Here is a 21110-nt window from a genome sequence, read left to right as displayed (position 1 = left end):
TAAACAGACTTTTTTTTAGTTAAAAAGTTCCACAGCTTTTGTAGTTTCTCACCTAGTTTTTCCAGAAGTATTTTTAACAACTTTTCGGAATGACTGATTTGCTGACGATCTTGTAGACATAGTTCTAGGAGAAGCACGAACAAAAGTAGATGGTGGTGTTTTCGGGATCTTCTTTACTAAATGAGTCACCCACTTCTTCTGTTCATCTTGACAGGATGCCAATAATAACATATCTCTTGCTGAAGTTACATCGTAACTCACTATAAGTAAAAGGAGGAAGATGATTCAGTGAAAGCTAGGACTTGTTATCAAAACCAGAACTGACATCCCAGGTGTGCCACTGGAAAGAAGGATCAATGGCACCTATATATTGGAATTGTTTACATATTTTTGGAAGAGTAGAACACCTTTAAACTAAAGTGCTTTTACTTGCCTTTGATAGTTTAGCAGGTTCAGCTACATATGCAGAGAACACAGAATGCAAAAAAACCACAAGGATACCTTTGCATGGTGCAATTAATTCCTCTTTTTTATCCAGGTGGTCTCTATGGCACTTCACATGGCATCTTCGACATTCTAGGGCAGCAGGGGGTTTAAAGACATGCCAAAGAGGTTTGGCACAGGCCTCGCAGTTGGCTGGAAAGTGGTATAACGTTGGAATAAATTCATGGCCTTTGTGATTTAGAAAATTTGTCTTCTCTGCCGGCTGTACTGGTTCTACCTCCAAGTCCTTCCTGCATTCCCCCTCATTAGCATACAGAATCTGAAAAAGAATACTGCTGTGTTATTGTTGAAGTACTAAGTATTTTTATATCCTTTCCAAAGAAGCTACCAAACTTTTTCAAGAGAGTTAAATAGAAATGAGAATACACTTCTTTTTACCTGGAATATTTTAGGAATTTCTTCGGTTTCAGCTCTATATACATCTCCTTGAGTTACAGGCCGGACATGGAACAGCTTACTACATTAGAAGAAACATGAATCAGGAAATGCTAAAAGGCGATGTATGTTTTTTAAAAAGTTATTAAAGTGCTTTGAAGTTCTTATAAATCTTGTTTATGCAAGCAATATGATATACTTTGAGGCTGCAATATGATTTTAGGAATTAATTCATAAACCACATAGATTTTGTCTACCCAAGTAAGACCAAAACATTTCATAGCATGGAAGGAGGATTACTTTACAATGGGTTCAAGATCCATCACAGCAAATTTACCGGTGAAAAAAGCTTTCCAATTCTTCCTCAGAACATTGGGAAGTCTAACTGATTATTGCTAATGGAAGTAATCATATGAAGTATAGTACTACTCACTAATTTTTTTACTAAATCATGTTATCAGTTGATAAACAATCAATGCCAGAACATCACAAAAGCAATCTGGGGCACCAGCTGTTGAAAATGCTATTAAAATTGGAACAAACATCATCTTCTATTGGGTCAAGACTGTAAGTCCATCTATCCCAACATCCTGTTTTCAACAGTTGCCGTAACAGATGTTTATGAAAAGAGAATAAGGAACAGCTCAAAGAGAAAATAACTCTTTTCCTGGTTACGAGCAATTGGCAGCTTAAGCACTTCCTGAGTTTGAGATTCCTTCCAGACCACTGTATTTGTTAGTCACTCGCAGACTATTCATGAATTTTAAAACCTTTTTTCAATTACTGCTCTACAAGGTCCCATAATGTCGATCAGCTGTTCAAACATCACACTCAGTCATGTATCAGCAATGGGCTTCAGTGATATTTGACACAATTTTCCTTGTGTATAACCAATGTAAAGGGATCACAATTAATTTATTTTGTCACTCTAAAGAGAAACCATCTGGAAAAGTTAGAAATGCTTTGGGCTTGATCAACACTGATCCATGCTCAGACAGCAAGAAAAACGTATGAAACAAAGGGACAAGACCTAAAAGAAGGCAGCCAGTTCCCTATCTATCCCACAACTATCATGCCCTGCTTTAGAAAGCAGCTGTTAAAGCAACTGGGAAAACCAGTCATTACAGTGAATCATAAAAAAAAGATAGCATAATATGTAGGTTCCACTGTCTCTGACCCCTCTCTGTCGTAACGAGACAGAGAAGGGTCAGAGACATTTCTGTAAATGCAGAGCAGTGACTACAGACAGTGCCACACTATTGCGTATTTAACTTTTTCTCTAACTTTTAGCAATAGTAGGACAAAGAAAAAGTAGTATCTTCCGTTAACAGCACCCTGAAATACAGATAAACAGACATTTTCCAACTAGTATGGGAAATTAAAAATTATTTATGGAATCTTGATTTTAGATTTGTTATGTATTATCTCACACACAATGCTCTTTTGCCACTTTGTATCCAAAACCAACAGTAACTTTACTTACTCTATATCTAGTACCATGGATGGATTAGACTGGTCCTTGTCCTTTTCATCATTGTAGAACAGTATCTTTTTACTGCTCACCACAACATACTGGGGAAAGGAAGGGTAAAACCAAGTTAAAATTGCATTGTAAAAAAGCAAGGTTTATCCTACTGTACTCCCATATGCACATAAAAAGCCTGAGTAAATTAAATTTTTTAAACTAATATCAGGAGATATTTAAATCATCATGTAGGCAGCTATACTACTGACAGCCTGTGCAATGCTACGAGCTGCAGTGACTGTGTATTGTCACTGGAGCACCCTAAAATGCTTCTGATGGCTCTGCAAGTCTATCTGCACACAAACTCACAAACTTCAGTTGCTACTGGTGTGTTACTAAGAAAATTACTGTATCACTGAGAAACTCCTGGAGTGCAGAATCTTTCTTACTTACTGATAAAGTTGTTTGCAACTTCTCTAGTTCTAGAGACCTGCAGGTTTCACTGGTACTTCACACTGAACTACTGGTAGGCTCAAAGAGATTCTCACAGCTCCAGCTATTTCCTACGCTTTCAATTTAATGGACTGGTAAAATAAAGAGTCAAAATGAATCAGTAGAAACAGAGGTCTGATGTACATTCCAAATCTAGGAATACACTGAGACAGTAAGGGAAAGGTCTGCAGAGGAGGAGAAAAGAAATGGCCATTCTTTTCCTACACGTCACTTTAAAAGTCAAACCACACAGTTTTTTCCAGAGTGGTAAAGATGTTAAAGAACAGAAACTTTTGGTAATGTGCTGATTAGTTTCTTTAAGTGTTTTAAAAGTTCTTGCTCAAAATCTGCAGATTAATATATTATACCTATCCCATGCCACTGAAAAAGTGTAATACTCCAGAATGCATAGGATTCTGGGGAATAAGCAAGAGCTACTGTGAAGGCACCGTGAGTTTTAGAGCTGGAGTGGACTGCAGGCCCCATTTCCAAGAGAATTCCCAAATACTGGCTATGACTGCAGTGTCCGCCTGCCCGTCCCAAGGATGTTGTCCCTCAACCTAAAGTACACAGATGCTCTTCCAGTGCTGTTCACAATCACATAGAATTAAAAGATTTGTTCATATGACAGGAAAAACAAAGCGAGCTGCTCAGAAAAAAAGTTTTGTGACCCACAGGTCAGTTAAGATCAAACACCTCTAACCTAAGCACTTCCCAGTGAGCTCAAGCCTGCAGAGAATTCACTGCCTGTTGCTCTTCACTGGCAGCCGCCAGTCCAATGTCTTTGCCAAAACTGCCCATAATCATAAGCTCAACGACAGCTGTGGTAGATCCCTCCCCTGCAGTTTCAAATGTTTTAGAAACAATGTATTAAAACATATGAGGTACTAAAGTGGATTAAAAAGAGGTAGACTGACTGACTGCTCTGTCCATATTGAGCTCCAGATTCAGGTATAATATGACCTAGAAGCAGGGGAAAGGACAGAAAAGCAAGAAAGTGAGAGAGTGAATATACGAACAGTTCATCTTGAATTCCAGTTACGGGTAGGTAACTGAATGGGTTTCTGCATCATGCAGGTACTGAAAATTTAAGTAAATGGTGTTTACTCCTCCTATAAGAGGAGGTTGAACCTCCTCATTACACAGGACTTCATCTTTGATGTGGAAACCTGAATATGAAAGTTAACTTAGCAAGTGTATAGAATAGTGTTCTAAAAACATGTTGCACAAGCTGTGTGCTATAGTAGTACATCTCAATTACTGAAATGTACCTAAAAAGCCACAAAGGGTATTTTCTCCCCTAACTAAAAGGACTTTCAACCCCTCAGTCAGGATTCTTTAATAGAAAGCCTGATCAACTTGAATAGGTACTAAGTTGTAATGGTGTGAGCCTCTTGTGATATTCCCCACTGAAGAAAAAGAGTCTGTGCTTGAATTCCTTTGATCTACTTCAACAGAAAGCTAATGCCTTCTTTGTCTTTGAAGTATGCACCTCTGCCTTTCACAAAAGCAAGGCCTTAAGATGACAACTATAACAAATGCAAATTCTGACTGCAATGGAATTCAGTTATCACACTGTATATAAGCTTTGGTGAAAGAACAATTTAACCTCATAAAAGACAAGTTACCCACAACAGCTTCAATATTCTGTTGTGAACATACAAAGAAAAAAATCTTCTGACAGTAGTTCTGTTCTACAGCAGTTTTTGAAGGATATTTTTATCATCTCCACTTGAGATGAAATAAAGTTCCAGACAAAAATATGGCTAACCCATTTTAGTGTTATCTTGAGGTATAACTCAACTGGTTCTTCTAAAATGAGTCTTCCACACTCACCCCTTTCTAACTTAAGCTAAATAACTTGGAGGGCATGGGGCAAAAACATTAGCGCTACTGACATTTGAGTCAGAAATGCAGCAGCTCAAGTTGTAACAACTCAGGCATCAATCCAATTGCACTGCTAATGCAATTTTGCTTTCCCTTTAATTTACATTAATCTGGGCACACCTATATTTGAGATTGCATACCTCCCACCAACCCCAAAACTGAAAGCGCAGAGAATTTGGAACAGAAGCACCTGACGAGGCTGACTACAAGCCAGCTTGTTCCAGATGCACTACAGTTCAGCCAACAGAATACACACATAAGTCAACACGGCCCCTCGCTACTGTGTCTCACTGGTTTGAACCTCAGCTAGTTTAATGAATCTTGTCAACATGACTCATTTTATGATAGAGGTATCCATCTGTAGCTCAAATTCCTTGAAAGTGCAAGAACTATTATTCAAACTAGGAAAGTATGAATGGAGTAGCTGCCTAAAATATCTTGAAGGAACTAAGTATGCCTATAATGGGCATGCCTAAAGAAGCTCAGATACGGTCTTTCACTGGAGAAGCTGCGTTTATCATAAGTTTAAAATTTTAATCATCAGAGGATGCAAGAATAATCTCCATTTCTAGAAGACAACTAGCAAACGCTGCTGGAGGTATTCTGACATGAAAATGATGCAGTATTTTAGATAATTCAGAGCAGAATAAATCTACATGACTTGTGCCTAGGCACAGTCGCTTCCGTTCGTGGACACTGCCAAAAGTCTGAGAGCAACCTGGAGAAGCTATCAAACAGAACAAGTTAGGGAACAGATTTGCAAATAGGTGTGTTTCGTAAGACACCTGAAGAACATGTAAACATTATTGGCGTTTGACTCAAATATAGCACACCAAGAACATTCTTGACTTTGCCCTGTGATTTCCTGCAGTTCTGCTTCGTCTCCCTATTAGCAAATAGAACAGAAACCAATTGAAAAGCATTTGAAGTTCCTGTAGAAAACCCCAGGTTCCAAAGCACGGTAAGCAAGCATTTTCAATGTCACTTGTGCACATTGCCTCTCATCAGAGGGTCTCAGAGAATACTCTAAGCAGCCATTAGTTGAAATAGGGCAGAGCTTTACACTCGCCCTCTGCAAGCTAGAAGAGGTGGCGGTTTTAACTTACAGAGACATCACCAAGAAGGTCTGATATCGATGTAAAAATGGTCTGGAACTTCGATTGTATAAAGGAGGTCATGTTAACCAACTGAAAAGTGGAGTATTTCAAAGGAATTCAGCAGCTAAAAGCCCAATACAAACACTTCAGTGCTTCTTTGACAGGAATTAAATCCTTCTTTAAATTTTTTTAGGAACCACATCGAACACTTGTAGAATGTGAATGTAAACAGGAGGATCTGAGAAGGATCTTTCAGCAGGCATCAGAAAGTTATGTTGAATGTGTCATAAATAAACTGAATAATTTCCAATACTGGTCTTTGAATATAAGTAAGGAAGATGCAGGGAAATAAACTATTTCGTACAAATTACTTGCAAAATTTACAAAATTCTAGTGACCATGTTCACTTTTGCAATTTGTTATACTAAATGATGTTCAAAGAGGGGAACTGGAAAGCCAGAAAATACAATCAGAAACTGATTGTAAGCTTCTAGGTATCTCAATTTGAGCATCTGAAGTTTCAAAGAACCAGATCGTAACCTCCACAGAGGCAAAACAGTACTGCTTTGTTTAGAGTGGGAATTCCAGCACAGAGGTCCAGTTTCTGAGACTAAACCAGTACTTCTCAAGAGAGACTGACCATTTTAAAAATAAGGGAGACAGAAGTGTCCTGGTAAATTATGTGTGGCAAGTTATAGTGTGATGCACTCTTCCATGGCATTCAGAACATGTGTGCTATTCCCTACTCTCTGCTGTCAAGTTGCAGAAAGAGTTACTTTTTCAGTAACAGGATTATAAGGAGAAATGGGATTTTTTAATGGTTCCAGGATGCCCACTGTAAAGCATTTTCTCACCCATCATAAATTTGCACAATGTTATTACTGCAGATTTCATACTGGACTTTAATTGTCTTATTGTTGTTTTTTTTCTCTTCAATAAAGTAATGTATACACACTAAATTACTCTAATTATTTTGTTTGTTTCTTAAATAGGAACCGTAAAACCAATTCACCGTATGCCTGAAAAACTTTCCAAGGCAGTTGAGGAAAAAAAAAGTAATCTATTTGGTACCTGTTTTTTCCAGCCATGCCGCTTTATATTTCCTTTGTTTGGTACTGAAAGCCAACCTTCAAGTCTTGATTCTGGTTTAAAAAAAATGAATATTAAATAATTTTATGTATTTATAATAATAAAGCAGAACAGCACAAAAGCAAACTATTACTAGAAAGGAAGATGTACTACATGCAGTAATAAGCAATTACCTATTTAGCAAAGCAGAATAAAAAGCACAGCTAAATAAAATGAAGATATAAGCATTTACTTCATGCTTCATCACAAGCTAACACTTGATGATACAGTTACTGCAAAATAAAGTGAAGCTGTTTTCCTTGATGCCAACATCTAACACTGTATGTAAACAGTTTGCAAAGAGCCAGGCAGGAAAGATTTTGCTTTGAAAATGTGTTACAGCTTAAACAGAGGATGATTAAGAGATTTTCAATATAAACGTAATTTAACATTCACAGGGGCTTTATGAAAATACTCAGCAGGAAGATGCAGCAAGTAAAACAAACCAGATCCACATTTTCCAAGGGAAACAAAAAATGGAGAGCGCACAAGAGCAAGCAAAGCTACAGGGGTGTCCCATTACTCACAGAAGATAAGCATAGGAGATAAATAAATAAGGAATGCAGGAAGAATCGACTAGATATAAAGAATAAGAGACAAGCATTTTATTCAAAATGTCAGTGGACAATTTTCCAGAGAGTAGTGTAATAACGTATTTTCCTACCATGAAACTACTGAAGTAATTTAACAATGATACAAAGAAGCATCACAAAAAAATTAGCATTCTGCCTGATGTGAATAATAGATTTAAAAAACCTCTCCAGCTAACCGATATTGGGTTTTGAGAGATATTTTTTAAATTATGAAGCCAGGTAATAGCAATGAGAAACTATTGTGATTTCATTAATCTGAAATGACATGGTAAAAAGTCTCACAATTTTGTAAATGTGAGAATGAAAGAATCAAAATTTTACTCCATAATTATAAATTTATTTTACCATTGAGAAAAATTTTGTAAATTTTTTTTTAAATTACCATAAAAATGTGATTTGTAAAAGAAGTGTCAGAGTACAGAATTATAGCCAATAGCTAATGTATGCATTCTTTACAATAAACTTATCCAGCAGCCCTGAAAACTTCAAAAACATTAAGTTAAAATTTGCTGAAACATTCTCCACAATTATTTATGTAAGAATGAGCTACTGCTCCCTTTTATCCTTCAGGGATAACTCTCTGTGAGGTGTAGCCCAGCACGCTCTGAAAATACATCCAAATATATAAAACATATTGTCCATTGTTATGTAAAATTACAATGAGACTGACAGCCTAGCCTTCTACAAAACATTAAAATTAGGCACAGAAGGAAACCCTTCCCACATTAGCCTTACAGTGTACAGTATTTAGAAGAGGACTGCATTTAAAAATATAGAATCATTTCCTAACATTTCTCCACACAGAATTAACTTCAAAATATTGGGAGACCACTGAACTATTGAAATTCTAATTGGAATAAAAGCCATAGTAACAGAACTCATTCTAGTAAGAAACCTTCCTGGAAAAATGATGGCAATTTATATTTCCCTGCCTCTCTCCTATCTGTATAAGAATTGCAGGGGGTGGGGGTTGCCCCTCCAGGCCCCTCCCCAATTCTTGATATTCAGTCACTTTGGAGAAGCAAATATATTTCCTTCATGTCTGCAGGCATCACAGATAATGGTTATTCTGTTTTGAATACTTTGAATAATTTTTACATCAAGAGAAGATTCTTCCATTTTTAGAAATTTTAGGAATATCCTAAAACTCAAGTCCTCCAGTGCAAAATAAAGTGATTCACTGCTAATAAACAACATAGTATGGACAACTGCGATTCAAAAGGAGTAAGTATGCATCTGTGGAAATTGCGGCATATGGAAATCTGGAAAGATCTGATAATGATAAATTTTAAAAGATGCAGCAGGTACTATGCTGCTTATAGGGACAGTCTGAGAAGGAGTTTTTCTAAGTTCACTTCTATTTCAGCACGTTCTGAAAGAAATTTCAAAGGAAGTAGAAAGTGGATGAGCTATTACAAATGAATCAGTTGACATTCTTTTCTGTCTACTACAAATCTATTTTAGTGAGCAAATTCTATTTGCATGAGAGATGATTTCTGAACTGTGAATAATGTCTTGCAGTTGAAAATAACAGTTTCTGAATGTACTCCTTTTCAACAAACCTACCATTCGTCTGGAACCAAATGTACTCTTGCAAGGGTAGACGATCCCTTTCATTCCAACCTTGCCACAAAGGTTTGTCTCAAGTAATATTTATAGTATATTTTAATTTCCCTTGACAGAGTTAGTTAGCACAACTGCAAACGCTCAACTGGCTATTTCACAAAGATTTGATCCAGAAGAATAATATTTATGAGTGTTCTGATTAAGTAATTAAGAAAATATGGGCTATCTAGACTACGAAAAACAATCTTCCATTCCTGTCTTTAAAAATAGGCTCAAAACTATTCCCTGACAACTTCCCTGTATTTTGGAAAGAATCCCAGAATTGATACTTCGTATTTGCAATCCAGAAAATCCAAGATGGGCCTCAAAAATATCTGATGGCTAGCTGGACCTGAATAGAGTATGAAGAAAGAATTCCATGAAGGCTACAGATCTTATAATTATCTCTGAATATATATTAAAATGTAGATTTGCATTCTAAACATCTTCACGGTTAGTATTCATATTGCCAGGATTCGTTGTGATTCAGTATGATAAATGTGAGTTCTAACAGTAAGTCTTCAGTAAAAATCACACAAGACAACCATGACTGTACTGATTTATGAGACTTTTTGTTGTTTTGGAGTTAAGTAATACAGGCGCCTTCATGAGCAGTAGAGCATCTCTTTCCAATGTTCAAAAATTCCTACTCCTCAGACCCTTCCATAGTAACCAAAAACCTGGAGACACCACCTTGCTAATTCTTTCCAGTCTACCCTTCTCATTTGATTCTTTCCTTCCTCAGACTGTCTTACTATAATTTCACATTGATCTCACCAAGGATTGCTGGCTGCATCTTGCTTTGAGGTTTATTCATGTGACGGCTACTTGCAAGTATTTCAGAAAGTTGTATCTGTGTCCCGTATTCCAAAACAACTAATAGCTTAAATGGTCCACGTTTATTATTCCATCCTATCTTTGTGTAAAACATGATTTATAACGCACACTGTAAAACATTATGTGCTGCAGTTAAACCTGTACGACAGCTCAGTTGCTTAAATTACCTTGCCAATGAAATGAAAAGAATTAATTCACAACAGGTTAAGTGCCCTCTAACAATTAAGTTCCTGATTATATTTTGTCTTGACAAAGAAGAATTCTGTTTACAATCATATAAGTATTAAGACTTCCAAAGTCCAGCCAGGAGAAAGAGGCATTCCAAAGGCATCATTAAAAAGCAAATAGTTCAGCTGTTTCACCAAGGACTTTATTAACATTGGAGACATGAGCTGACCCATATGCTGCTATCTGAATTAATAATCAGGAGCGAGAGTTACAAAAAATGCCTAGAACTGAACACATGGAAAACCTTCCTCCAAGTCACGATCTTTCCCGTCTGGTGAAGCAAAAGACTGAGAATAGCCTGCATTGTCTAAATAAGCCAATCCCTACCTTGGGAGCAGCATAAGTTGCCCTGAGAGCTACTAGAACTTGAGGGGGTATTTAGCTCAATGACAAGACAGAAACCTACAAGTAAGATGGAGCTCTAAGGTGCGTTACCACGTGATTTCTCTATATCTACCTCCAAATATGCAGAATTTTTTCTTGATTTTTTTTTCTGAGTATTAGGAATTCACTTTAGCATTACCTTGGGTTTATTCAAAGAGTGCAAAGCCTTCCGACGTCAACATTTTACAAGATGCTCTTCCTGCAAATTATGAATTCTACTCTTGTAGCCTCTCTGGTGGCTGGTAACCTAAGCTCCCTGATTAGGCAAGACGCTACACCCCACAGCCTGAACCTCTCTGCCATGCAAGAGGACAGCGGAAAATGCCTGAGAGCCAGAGGTCTCTCTGGAATTCCACCAACATTACTATCACACCATTTCATACCAAGTTTTTTCTCAATTAAACCAGAGAGTGTCCATCGCCAGAATTGAGACCGTGGAATCATTCTTTTATACTTGTTTACATTATTTCATGTTTTCATTTTTTCCCTGGTGATGTTTTTACTGTGACAGGAAACCGAATAAATCACACTATGATTACTTATTTAGTAGTTCTGCCATTTATTTGCCTTAAATATTTTTAAGGAATGTCTTTGCCTTAAGAACAGATGCATCAGATAAAGAATCCTATTGACTCCTCATCAGATCCACCTCTTAAACAAGATGCTATTCAAGGTGCTCTGAAGGAATGTCTATGTTTGGGCTACAGAAGTGATGACAGTTGAAGACAAACAACTTCATATAGAACTAAATGGTAGCAAATGAACTGCTGTGGCATGGCACCTTCTGTTTTGAAGACTAATTACTTGGTTTGCAGAAAACTAACTATGCGCTGGATAATTTCCTCTTCTGTGGCATGGGGTATTTCTGCTTTGAAGACTGACTTTTTTCTCTTCCTCCTTATAAGGCTAGTGCACTCCTCTGCCCTCTACTTGGCTCTTTCACAGATCTGTGAAATCTGACTATACTAGTGTCACCTAATCTCTTTTAATTACCTAAATTGCTTCTTATTCAGATCTTGATCAACTCAGAGCCTCACTCAAAAAAAAAAAAGTCAGCGCGTAGGGACATGATCTAAATCTAGAGAAGTCCTAATAATATGTACTAGAAGTCCTACCTGTATGACACAGTAACACCAGTAGCACAACTGCAGTAAAAATCAGAGGCACATGTAGAGAAAAGGGCAAAAAAGAAGACAAGAGAAATAAAAGGCTAGTAACAAAGAAATAGTTAGAGGGGTCATGAGTATAGAAGACAAAGTAGAAGACCACAAGACCTTCCAGTAACTGTGATGTTCTAATTAACAATGGAAAAGTTACAGCTGACTTGAAAAGATCTTGCACATACCAAAATTTCTGCCCCAAAATTGTGGTGGCAGGTCATACGGGCAGAAGCCTGACTACACATGTCTCCAGAGGTAAAACTGAAAACAACGTACCTTAATGAGGCAGGCAAAGAAAGAACTTACTCCTACAGTCTTTCCAAGATCTAAGAGACACCAGGGTCATATTTACATACTATTGCCCTTAAGAACAAGACAGGGAAGGTGCCTATGCCCAGATGGAGGCATTGAGTGTTTTCGGTGTAATAGACAACAGCCATTATGCTGGAAATGGCTGAGAAGGAAAGTGAGGAAGTTCAAAACTACCCTTTTACACAGAATAAATCTAGTCTGTTTTCTTGTAGAAAAATTTAAGCTCTCAATTTACAGGTGTTCAGAATTTTTCAATAAAAATTATGAACTACAGTGTTCTTCATTTAGGAAACACTATCAAACATAAGGCTTGATTCCAAATAGTAATTTGAGGGGGGAAAAACACACTTTAGTAAGTAAAGCCTTTCTTTTTTACCTCAATTAAATGGAATACACTGAGAATTCGCATCTAAGAGAAAAACTCCTGAGAAGTACTGACAGTTCAGAAATACCTGAGGGAGTTCCTAGCAGGCGACAGCTAAGAAAAAAAAAAAACGTTCCTTCACCAATCTAATAGCTCTAAGAATTTCCAATACTGAGTTCCAATGGAAGTTTGGCCCAGAAGATGTTTTCAAAACAAGTAAAATAGGCATCTACTTTACAAGATGGCAATTGCTTGAGTGTTTTACAGATCAAACTCCAGAATGCAAAAGGTTTCTTGGACAGAATGGAAGTTGTACAGAAAAGACTATCATTATCCAAATGAAAATCTATTCTAGAACAGAATTCACTTTAATATTAACCACAAATTAAAATCTACAAATATACTAAGAGAAGACAGGACACAAAAATAGACACAGAAAGGAACAACTACAGAAAAACATATACTAAATCTAGTAACCTACCTGAAATTTCAATCACTTTAAGACCCCTGGAAAAACTCTAGAATGTGGCAATCTGAGCAGCATGAAGTGCATTAACAGGAAAAGAGACACCTAAAATGATTCTATTTGCTTTTATCTGATTACACTGAGGTCTTAAAATACACAAAACAGTATTCTATTTTCGTATATTTTAATATATTTTTCTATAATAAAAATCAGTCCATAAATCCATAAGACAAGCATTTATTAAGAATTTAATGATGAATTATAAAAATTACTATACAAAAAAATAAACCTATCTCCAACATATGGAAATTGTTAAGCACAGCTTACTATCACTAAAAGTTTTTTTCCTCTATCTAGAGATCCAGAGTGAATGATGTGAAAGTACTGACTGATTACACTTTTCAAACTATGGGGAAGGAGGGAATCACTAACCAGTGTAACAGCGGGTCTCAAAATACAGTGCCTGGAATTGACACTACATGGAAATGGCTAACTACACTGTATTATTTGTTCCTCTATTAATCTGCTAAATCAGAGTACCATACAACCATAAATGCATTATGGAAATTCCTACAACTATTTTTCACATTGGTAATTATTGCCACTTGTCACAAAGGTGCTACGTAACTGTGAGTAAGAACAGACAAGTTTGAGGCAATTTTGCATTCAAGATATAAAATACAATCATGATGTTGTGGAAGTGCTGGCCCTGTATTCTATTCACTGGACACTGCACATTGTATTCACTATATTCAAACAGCAGCAGATGTAAAGATACTCTTTGCACAAAAGTAGCTAAAAATCATGCTAATGCCAAGCCATACAGTGGCAGGAGTGACGTGAGAAGAAATTAAGACTTAAATATAAACAGCTAAGCTATGAAATAAAAAGCAAAAAAACCCCACAAAGTGCAGATGTGATATAGAAAGAGACAGTGAGATTTTAAAAGTAACTTGTTTGAAACAATACCTTCCAAAACGATATGTACGCACAAAATCAAGTAGTTGAAATATGCTCTTCTCTTACCTGAAAGATTTCCATCCGTTTCATCCGTAGGGAGACTAGCAACACTCGTAGAATCCATTCCTTGCTGGAGGTCCAAAATTTTCCTTCGTAGTTGTTCTATGTCACTCTCTTTACTATCCAGCTGCATTTGGAGTTCATTCCTGTACGTAGATTCTTCTGCTAATTGCTGTATTTATATACACATGTGTAGTTACTGTGACACCAAAAATATGGCAGCAAAGTATTCTGAAAACAAAACTCATTACTATTTTTTTAATATCGCTAGAGATTTTTGATAGCATTAGCATAAATTATTATAGTAGAAGTGTTTGTTCAGACTTGGAAAAAAGTTAAATATCAAAGATCCAGCAATGCATTCAGGTACAAAATAGTCTGATTAATCTATTAAATTACCATTTGTTTTGAAAAGGAGACATCTACGAGTGAAATAAACTGCATAAATAGTATGCTACACAGTATTCATTTTTTTAGTCTTCATAATATATCAGTAACTTCCACAGTTAAGAATTTAGAAAGGCAAAATGAATGAGAACAAACACAGCTGCACACTTGTCAAGTTGTCTGCCTCACTAAAATTCTGTAGTCTAGAACACCGGAAACAGAACTTGTTATTTTTTCAAGTAGACTAGAAGCTACGCATTTTTCCTGCAGAGAGAATTCCACAATGTGACAAAAAAATTAAGATTATTTTACCGCTTGCATTTCATTGAGCTCCTTTTGGTATTTCACTACCATCTGATTGAATTTCTCTTTTTCTTGATTAAGCTCTAATTGGAGCTTTCGGTTTTCTTTCTCTTTCTTCCTCAAATCTTGCATATTAGCTTTCTTTCTGTCTATTTTAAATTCTTTCCGATTCATTATCTCAGCCAGCTTGTTGACAGCCTGTTAAGAAAAAGGAAAACCAGTAAGAGAAAGAATATATGCAAGCATGTTTCATACAAAACTTCTAAGTTCCTCTACTTATAGGATTCGATCAAAAGAAATCTTCACCAACATAAATGGCCCCTACTCATGACAGAAGTAATACTGAAAAGCTCACAGAATCAAAACTTATTCTTTCAACTGTAAATATCAACAATGCATATTATACATCATGGATAATATAAATTTAAAGGAACTAAGAGTTAGTTGCACAAAAAACAATAAACTGAAAATATATCCGATATGCAAAGAAATTATTGTTATTAAATTGCATAAAAGGTTATACCTGTGTCTTCAGAGTTCTTTCAGTGCTAATGCTCTTCTCATAATGCATTCTAATATTATTGATTTCCTCCTCTTTTTTCACTTTGTATTCTGTTAAAATAATATTCAACTTTGAGACAGTTCAGGACAAGGTAAATATTTCTAAGCTTAATCACTTCTACAGTTGCATAATTTGTGTTTTTTTTCTTCATTTTCCTGTTGTGTCACTTAATGTGCAAAATACAGTTTGCAACGATAAAGATTACTGGTTTAATGCTACTGTAATGATAGAAAATTACCAGAAGGATATATCAGAAAGGCACTAAGATTAAATACTAAAGCCAACATACGTATTTTTGCTTCCTGGTGATGATTAAGTTTGTTGCCCCACTTGCTTCGTGTTTGCACTACCAAAAGCGTTTCTGCAGTACCAAAACTTATTAAGTCAGTACCCACACAGAATAAGATTGATATGACTGGACTCACATTCAATAAAGGGGAAAAAAGCTTTCTTTAAACAAGGAATGACCCTCACCTCTCTCTCACACCAGTTACTCAATTATACCAATCTTTCTATCACACTTCCAGTCTGCTGATTTGTTCCCAAAGTTTCTAGAGTATGCATTTCACTGACAAGGATTTCTCCACCAAAACTACGAACAGTTAAAGACTAATTTTCAAGTACTTAAAAGTAACAAACTCCATAAACTAAAAAAAATACTGAAAACTGCTTACTCACCCAATGCCTGCTATTACAGAAATGCAGAACTAAGGGAAAATATTTTTGTATTCTTTCCTGCCTACACAGTGTTTGCAACAACACTGGCAACATAACCATTAAGGCCTTTACTCTCATAGCCAACAGATATTAAAGCATGCATTCTGATTTTATAATGCTTGCTCAAATGCAAAACCATGGGAGAAAACTGACAATAAAGTAACTCCCCGTATAGTCAGAACGCATGTAAATAGAACGCCTATCCACTGGTAAGTGTGAGATCACAACTCAGATTCTGAATCTAAAGTGAGATCTTAAGGCAGCTGAAATATTGATACTGCTTTATTGTAAATACTGGAGATAGAAACAAAAACTTTAATAAATGCATTGTGTGCAATATGAAATGAAGAAAATACATTTCCTTAACTTTCACGTGCACAAGGGCATGGCTGGCAGAAGGGGGTTGGACAGACAATATATGGATGAGCTGTACTGGAGAGGCATCAAGTGTGTGCCTGCAGAAACTTAGTGCTAACTTGTTTTAAAAAGTCAGGAGGGGACTATAAGCAGAAACTCACTTTTTCCTACCTGCTGCAGCTGAGATTTTAATCGTTTTCAATAATAAAGGCAGTGCACGGAAATGGAAGCAATACAGTAGAAAGAGTGGCAATTTACATGGAAGATATATTGTCAAGATTAAAACAATGACTTCTATTATTTTTCATCAAGACCAAAGTAATAGGGAAGATAAAAAGCAGCATCTCCCATATCCCATTTCCATTTTGCCACATATGCTTCAAATTCAATTATGCTTCATAACAGATGAATTGAAACTCCAAATATGACATACCTTCCTCCTGTTTCTTAATTTTTTCACTGATCTCTGAATTTTCCTTTGTTATTAAATCAACATCTTTGGTTAATGTGGTATTAGTTTCCTCCAGCTAAATGAAAACAAACACATTTTAAAATAAAGAACATAAATTCTAAAAATATTTATAATACTATTGTTTTAAATACCCTTAAACCTGTAACAGCCATTTACTTGGAAGGCCTTCCTCAGATTATATACGAAAAAAATCTGCTCACCTTTCAAACCTGAATTTTTTAAAAAAATGGTACTTTTCTTCTAAGCTGTCTTGATTTACCAGAAGGCTGAAAATACACCTGTCCCAGCAGGAATTCTTTTTTTTTTTTTAATGACCTTTGCAGAACTGACAATACTGGGGTATATAATTAAAAAATTAACTTAAGCAAAATTAGATTGTCAGTTATTGAATGTGGCAATTTTCAATCAATATGCGGTAATTTGGAAAAAGTAGTACTAGAGGCCTGATCCCCCGATTCCAGAGGAGAAAGCAGCTGATAGATGACACAACTCCACCATTCAAGGCTAGAGTAGATTTGTGGCATCTGCTACTAAAAAATTGTTACGTATCATGAAAAACAGGTATAAATCAGCACAGAAATAAAACTAAATTTGGTCTAAGTCAAAGCATACATAGGTAAATATGTACATGGGTTTACAAAAAAAAAAGGGGGGGGCGGGCAGGGAGAAAAACCGTTACACTTTGAATATGCAAGCTGCCAGAAGAGAGAGTCGGGATCACTTTGCTAACCACTTAACAAATACACATTAAAACCCAGACACAATTGCATTCCTGAAAAAAAGGTTTTGTTTGAAGCCTATTGAAATGATTGCGTATCAAGCTGTCTGACAAAATTATCAGAATATTTGAAACCGAAAAACATACTGGCAAGAAAGTATTTTTTCAATACCACAGACAGTCTTATAAATGATTATTAAGAAATGGTGGCATTCTGGAGATTTCAAGCTTATAAAAGAAAACACATGCAACAAACAATAATTCTGTTATCTTTACACAGAGATGTAATATCCACTAACATAATGGATATTTCATCTGGTAGTGCTAATGGAAAACTTTGAGCAATTGACCCAAATTCAGTTATGCCTAGAGTTTTACACCCCCTGGATTCTTAAGAAAATCTGCACAGCTGATGCTAAATGGAAAAAACAATAATGATAAAATAACTATGCTATACATGGCTTGCTATTTGAAACTCTTCAGTTAAGACATTCATCAACCTGACACTAATATTCAAGAGCTACTCTATAAAGTATCTTCAAAAATTAGTTTGAAGTTTGTGTTGGGTTTGGGGTTTTTTTTAATAGTTTACCAGAGGGAAGAAACTCAAGACTTCCAAGTTGTTTGTTTTTTTTTAAAAGGCTACGTAACTTTGCACTAAGAGTTTCTAATACACAGCTTCATAAATTTACAAGATTTTAAAAATACATTTGGCAATGACCAGAAGTAATTACAAAAGGCTTAATAACTGAATTATACACATTTGCTAGATCTTCAATCTGGCTTCACCTCAGATTCATTGAGCCTACGTTTCTTTGGGAGTTCACATGATTGGATTTAAATGTTTAAGGTTCCAACTGAGTCCAAAACTCAGATACTTAAATAATTGTCACTTATGACCACAGAAAGACTTTATAAATTAAAATGAAAATATATAGGAAGATATATATAGGCATTAATTACAGTGGAATAATTTACCCTTCTTATGATGCTGTCCTTATCAGTCATTTCTTGCCTGTGTCTTGATGCTGCTTTTTTGCTTTCCTGACTCAGTTCAAAATACTGTTCTTCAAGGAGTGCTCGTGCCAACCGTTCTGACTCAGCTTTGGTTTCAGCTAAATCCAACTGGGTAGTGAGCGTTTCTCTGTAAAAAGGACATTAAGATTTTGTTCTCCCATGCAAAACATTCCAAATTTTCAGGAAGACTAACAAACCCAAATTATACCATTCAGCTAACTGTTATTATCTTAGTTTCTTAAGAAAAACAAGATTTACAAAATCACACCCTGTACTATTCTATCTTTTGATGGTCCACAAAAGCTACAGCTGCAAGCTTACTATAATGCAATTAAAATTTCAATCATCCATGAAACATCAGCCCTTAGGAAACCAGGTGTCAAATTCTCCTGCCTTTGAGGAATAAAAAATAAAGTTAAATTGCATGTATGGTATGGTCCATCAAAAGATACTTGATCCTACCAGTATTAGCCATTTTTTTACACAAGATAAATGCTCACGAAGATGCGTGCTCCGGACTGTTTGAACAATAAGGAAAATTGCATCGTTTCTGAAAACATACAGTGGTTCTATGCCTATGCAAGGTTTTGCAGGAAGGCCTGCAAATTCTATGCTGCTTGAGAGGCAGGGGACAGTAACTTGGGTGCAGTATCTCATTAATGTATACACAACTTCTAATCAGTTCAGCATACAAGCCAAGCTTTCTTCTCTTGCTTGGAGTACAGGCAGAGCTCCTATACATATGCGTGCAAACAAGCCCACATAAAGCATGGTGGCCAGTCTAGCACCCATGAGTCAGATGGACCCATGTCAGTGGGCAGTGATGTGACACAGCCCACATCATGCGGAGCTAGAAGTGGCAATACATTACTGCAGTATGGGCTCATGACAGATGCCCTTCCTGCACTGCAAAATAAAAAGAGATTTATGGAGTGAAATGGCTATGGAGTCCACTCATTTGACAGATCTGAGGTAGATATGGGTCTCTACTGTTAAAAGGTAACTGGTTGAAATATATCAGAGTTTGTCACAATTCCCACAGTTGTATAGAGGTGAAAAACGTTTATAACGAACACAAGATTGTGGAGAACAGCGAGGGTATAGAATAAAAGGAATCTATAAAAAGAAGTAAGAAAAGAGAAAAAGAAAAAAACTCGCAAGAAGACTAAAGGAAGTCACTCCTCCCCTCCCCTCTTTTTCTTTTTAAGTTGGATACTACTCCTGAACAACTTTGCATAGACAGGTGTTTTCCTCCTGTATCATATTTATTAGCCCAACATCTTTTCTTTTTCCCTTTCTTAGCCCACCAAAATGCATTGCGAACACTGTACGTAACCTTCTCCCTTTAGATTGTTTTGCAATGCTGATGCTCAAGTAGAACAAGAGAGAAACTCTGCTTCATGCATAAGGCTATAGTCTCCTTCTTCAGAATAAGTACGTATTAAATAAATTAATACATTGGAAAAACAAGCTTAAAAAACTTCTTTCCTTACTTGCTAACTTAGAAAATAGTACATCACTATTAATGGTTGTTGGATTATCTAGTTTTGCTGTGATCATCTGTATACTACACTTAGAATTCAAAGTATTTTGATTATCTTTTTCTCAAATTATTTAACTGGCTATAGAAATATACTAAGTAATTATCAGGATAATTAAATCAAATAAAAAAAGTTGTTACACAGGCAAGATCATTACCACAAATTGTAATGTTTTTTCAAAATTTTGCATCTTCATAAATTCTCAGAAGTCATCATTCTTCTTCCAGACATTACAAATAGAGTCCAAAGCAAATATGAATAACAATATTTGGCTTTGTGAGTCAGAATAGGTAACATCCTATGTATTTGCCATCTTACACTTTCGAGACCTTTTTCTGAAGGAAATAAGCATTTTAAATCTGATTCAAAATATTCATGAGTGAGACCATATTATACGGAAAAACTTATGTCTATTTGAGAAACACAATGGGCATACTTTTCATTTTGCAATTCCTGCATTTTTCTTTGAGTTTCTTTATTCTTTTCATCGATTTCCTCTTTCAGTTCCTTAACCTGAGTTTTGTAAAGTGTCTGTAAAAGAAAGCATAAAAAAAGAATCATTATTCAAATTCCACAGTGAAATTCTTCATTGTTTTGGTACTGGTTGGTTTGAATCTGTCAAATCCCACCATGTGCCAGAACTGTCTTTAATGGAATTTCCGCCTTCCTGCCTGTCTGAGATGCTCCTTTTCACTTTCCCTTGTGCAGGGAACTGATGTGACCAGGTTAGTTTTCTGTTTGCTAGTCTGGTTTCCTACATAGTTGTACGAACACACCTGCTGACAAAAGAGAAGGAAGGCACTAGGACACAGCTGAGCAGGTCTCTTGGAGACAACAGGACAAAACTGCATCCTCTTGTAGCATCACTGTCTCAAAACGTTAGTCAAACAAGCCTAATACCGTCCTGTGCTTCCACCTGTTGTATTCTCTTTGTATCCGTGTATCTTTTTTCTTAGAGGGTAAGATTTTGTGTACAGACTGACTTCGTCTTAAAACTGATTCAACAGATTTACGTGATTTACATAAATGACTTCTGCTCTTAATTACTATGTTGTTATTAACACCACCAGAGTAATTCTGAAAGTTGAAATTTGATCTTCTACAGTAATGTACTTTTGC

General features: G+C 36.1%; 1 protein-coding gene across 3 annotated transcripts in view; it reads right to left on the bottom strand.

The window, feature by feature from the left end:
* The window catches only part of ROCK1 (Rho associated coiled-coil containing protein kinase 1), a 92689-nt gene that overhangs the window by 6718 nt on the left and 64861 nt on the right, over positions 1 to 21110 (bottom strand). For 2 of the 3 annotated variants that reach the window (XM_054189724.1, XM_054189726.1), the window contains exons 22-32: positions 20428 to 20522; positions 18412 to 18577; positions 16677 to 16770; positions 15131 to 15219; positions 14617 to 14805; positions 13924 to 14089; positions 6892 to 6962; positions 2363 to 2451; positions 883 to 961; positions 502 to 763; positions 53 to 260 (exon numbers count right to left, since the gene is read on the bottom strand). In XM_054189724.1, coding sequence (XP_054045699.1) covers positions 53 to 260; positions 502 to 763; positions 883 to 961; positions 2363 to 2451; positions 6892 to 6962; positions 13924 to 14089; positions 14617 to 14805; positions 15131 to 15219; positions 16677 to 16770; positions 18412 to 18577; positions 20428 to 20522 — 1508 coding nt within the window. Of the gene's footprint in view, positions 1 to 52; positions 261 to 501; positions 764 to 882; positions 962 to 2362; positions 2452 to 2474; positions 5911 to 6891; positions 6963 to 13923; positions 14090 to 14616; positions 14806 to 15130; positions 15220 to 16676; positions 16771 to 18411; positions 18578 to 20427; positions 20523 to 21110 lie in introns of those variants that run through there. The other variant, XM_054189725.1, reaches the window with a different exon arrangement.

This window comes from Rissa tridactyla, chromosome 2, assembly GCF_028500815.1.
Source record: "Rissa tridactyla isolate bRisTri1 chromosome 2, bRisTri1.patW.cur.20221130, whole genome shotgun sequence".
Classification (NCBI taxonomy): Eukaryota; Metazoa; Chordata; class Aves; order Charadriiformes; family Laridae; genus Rissa; species Rissa tridactyla.
The sequence above is the reverse complement of the archived record's forward strand: the minus strand, read 5'-3'. Positions and strand labels throughout refer to the sequence as shown.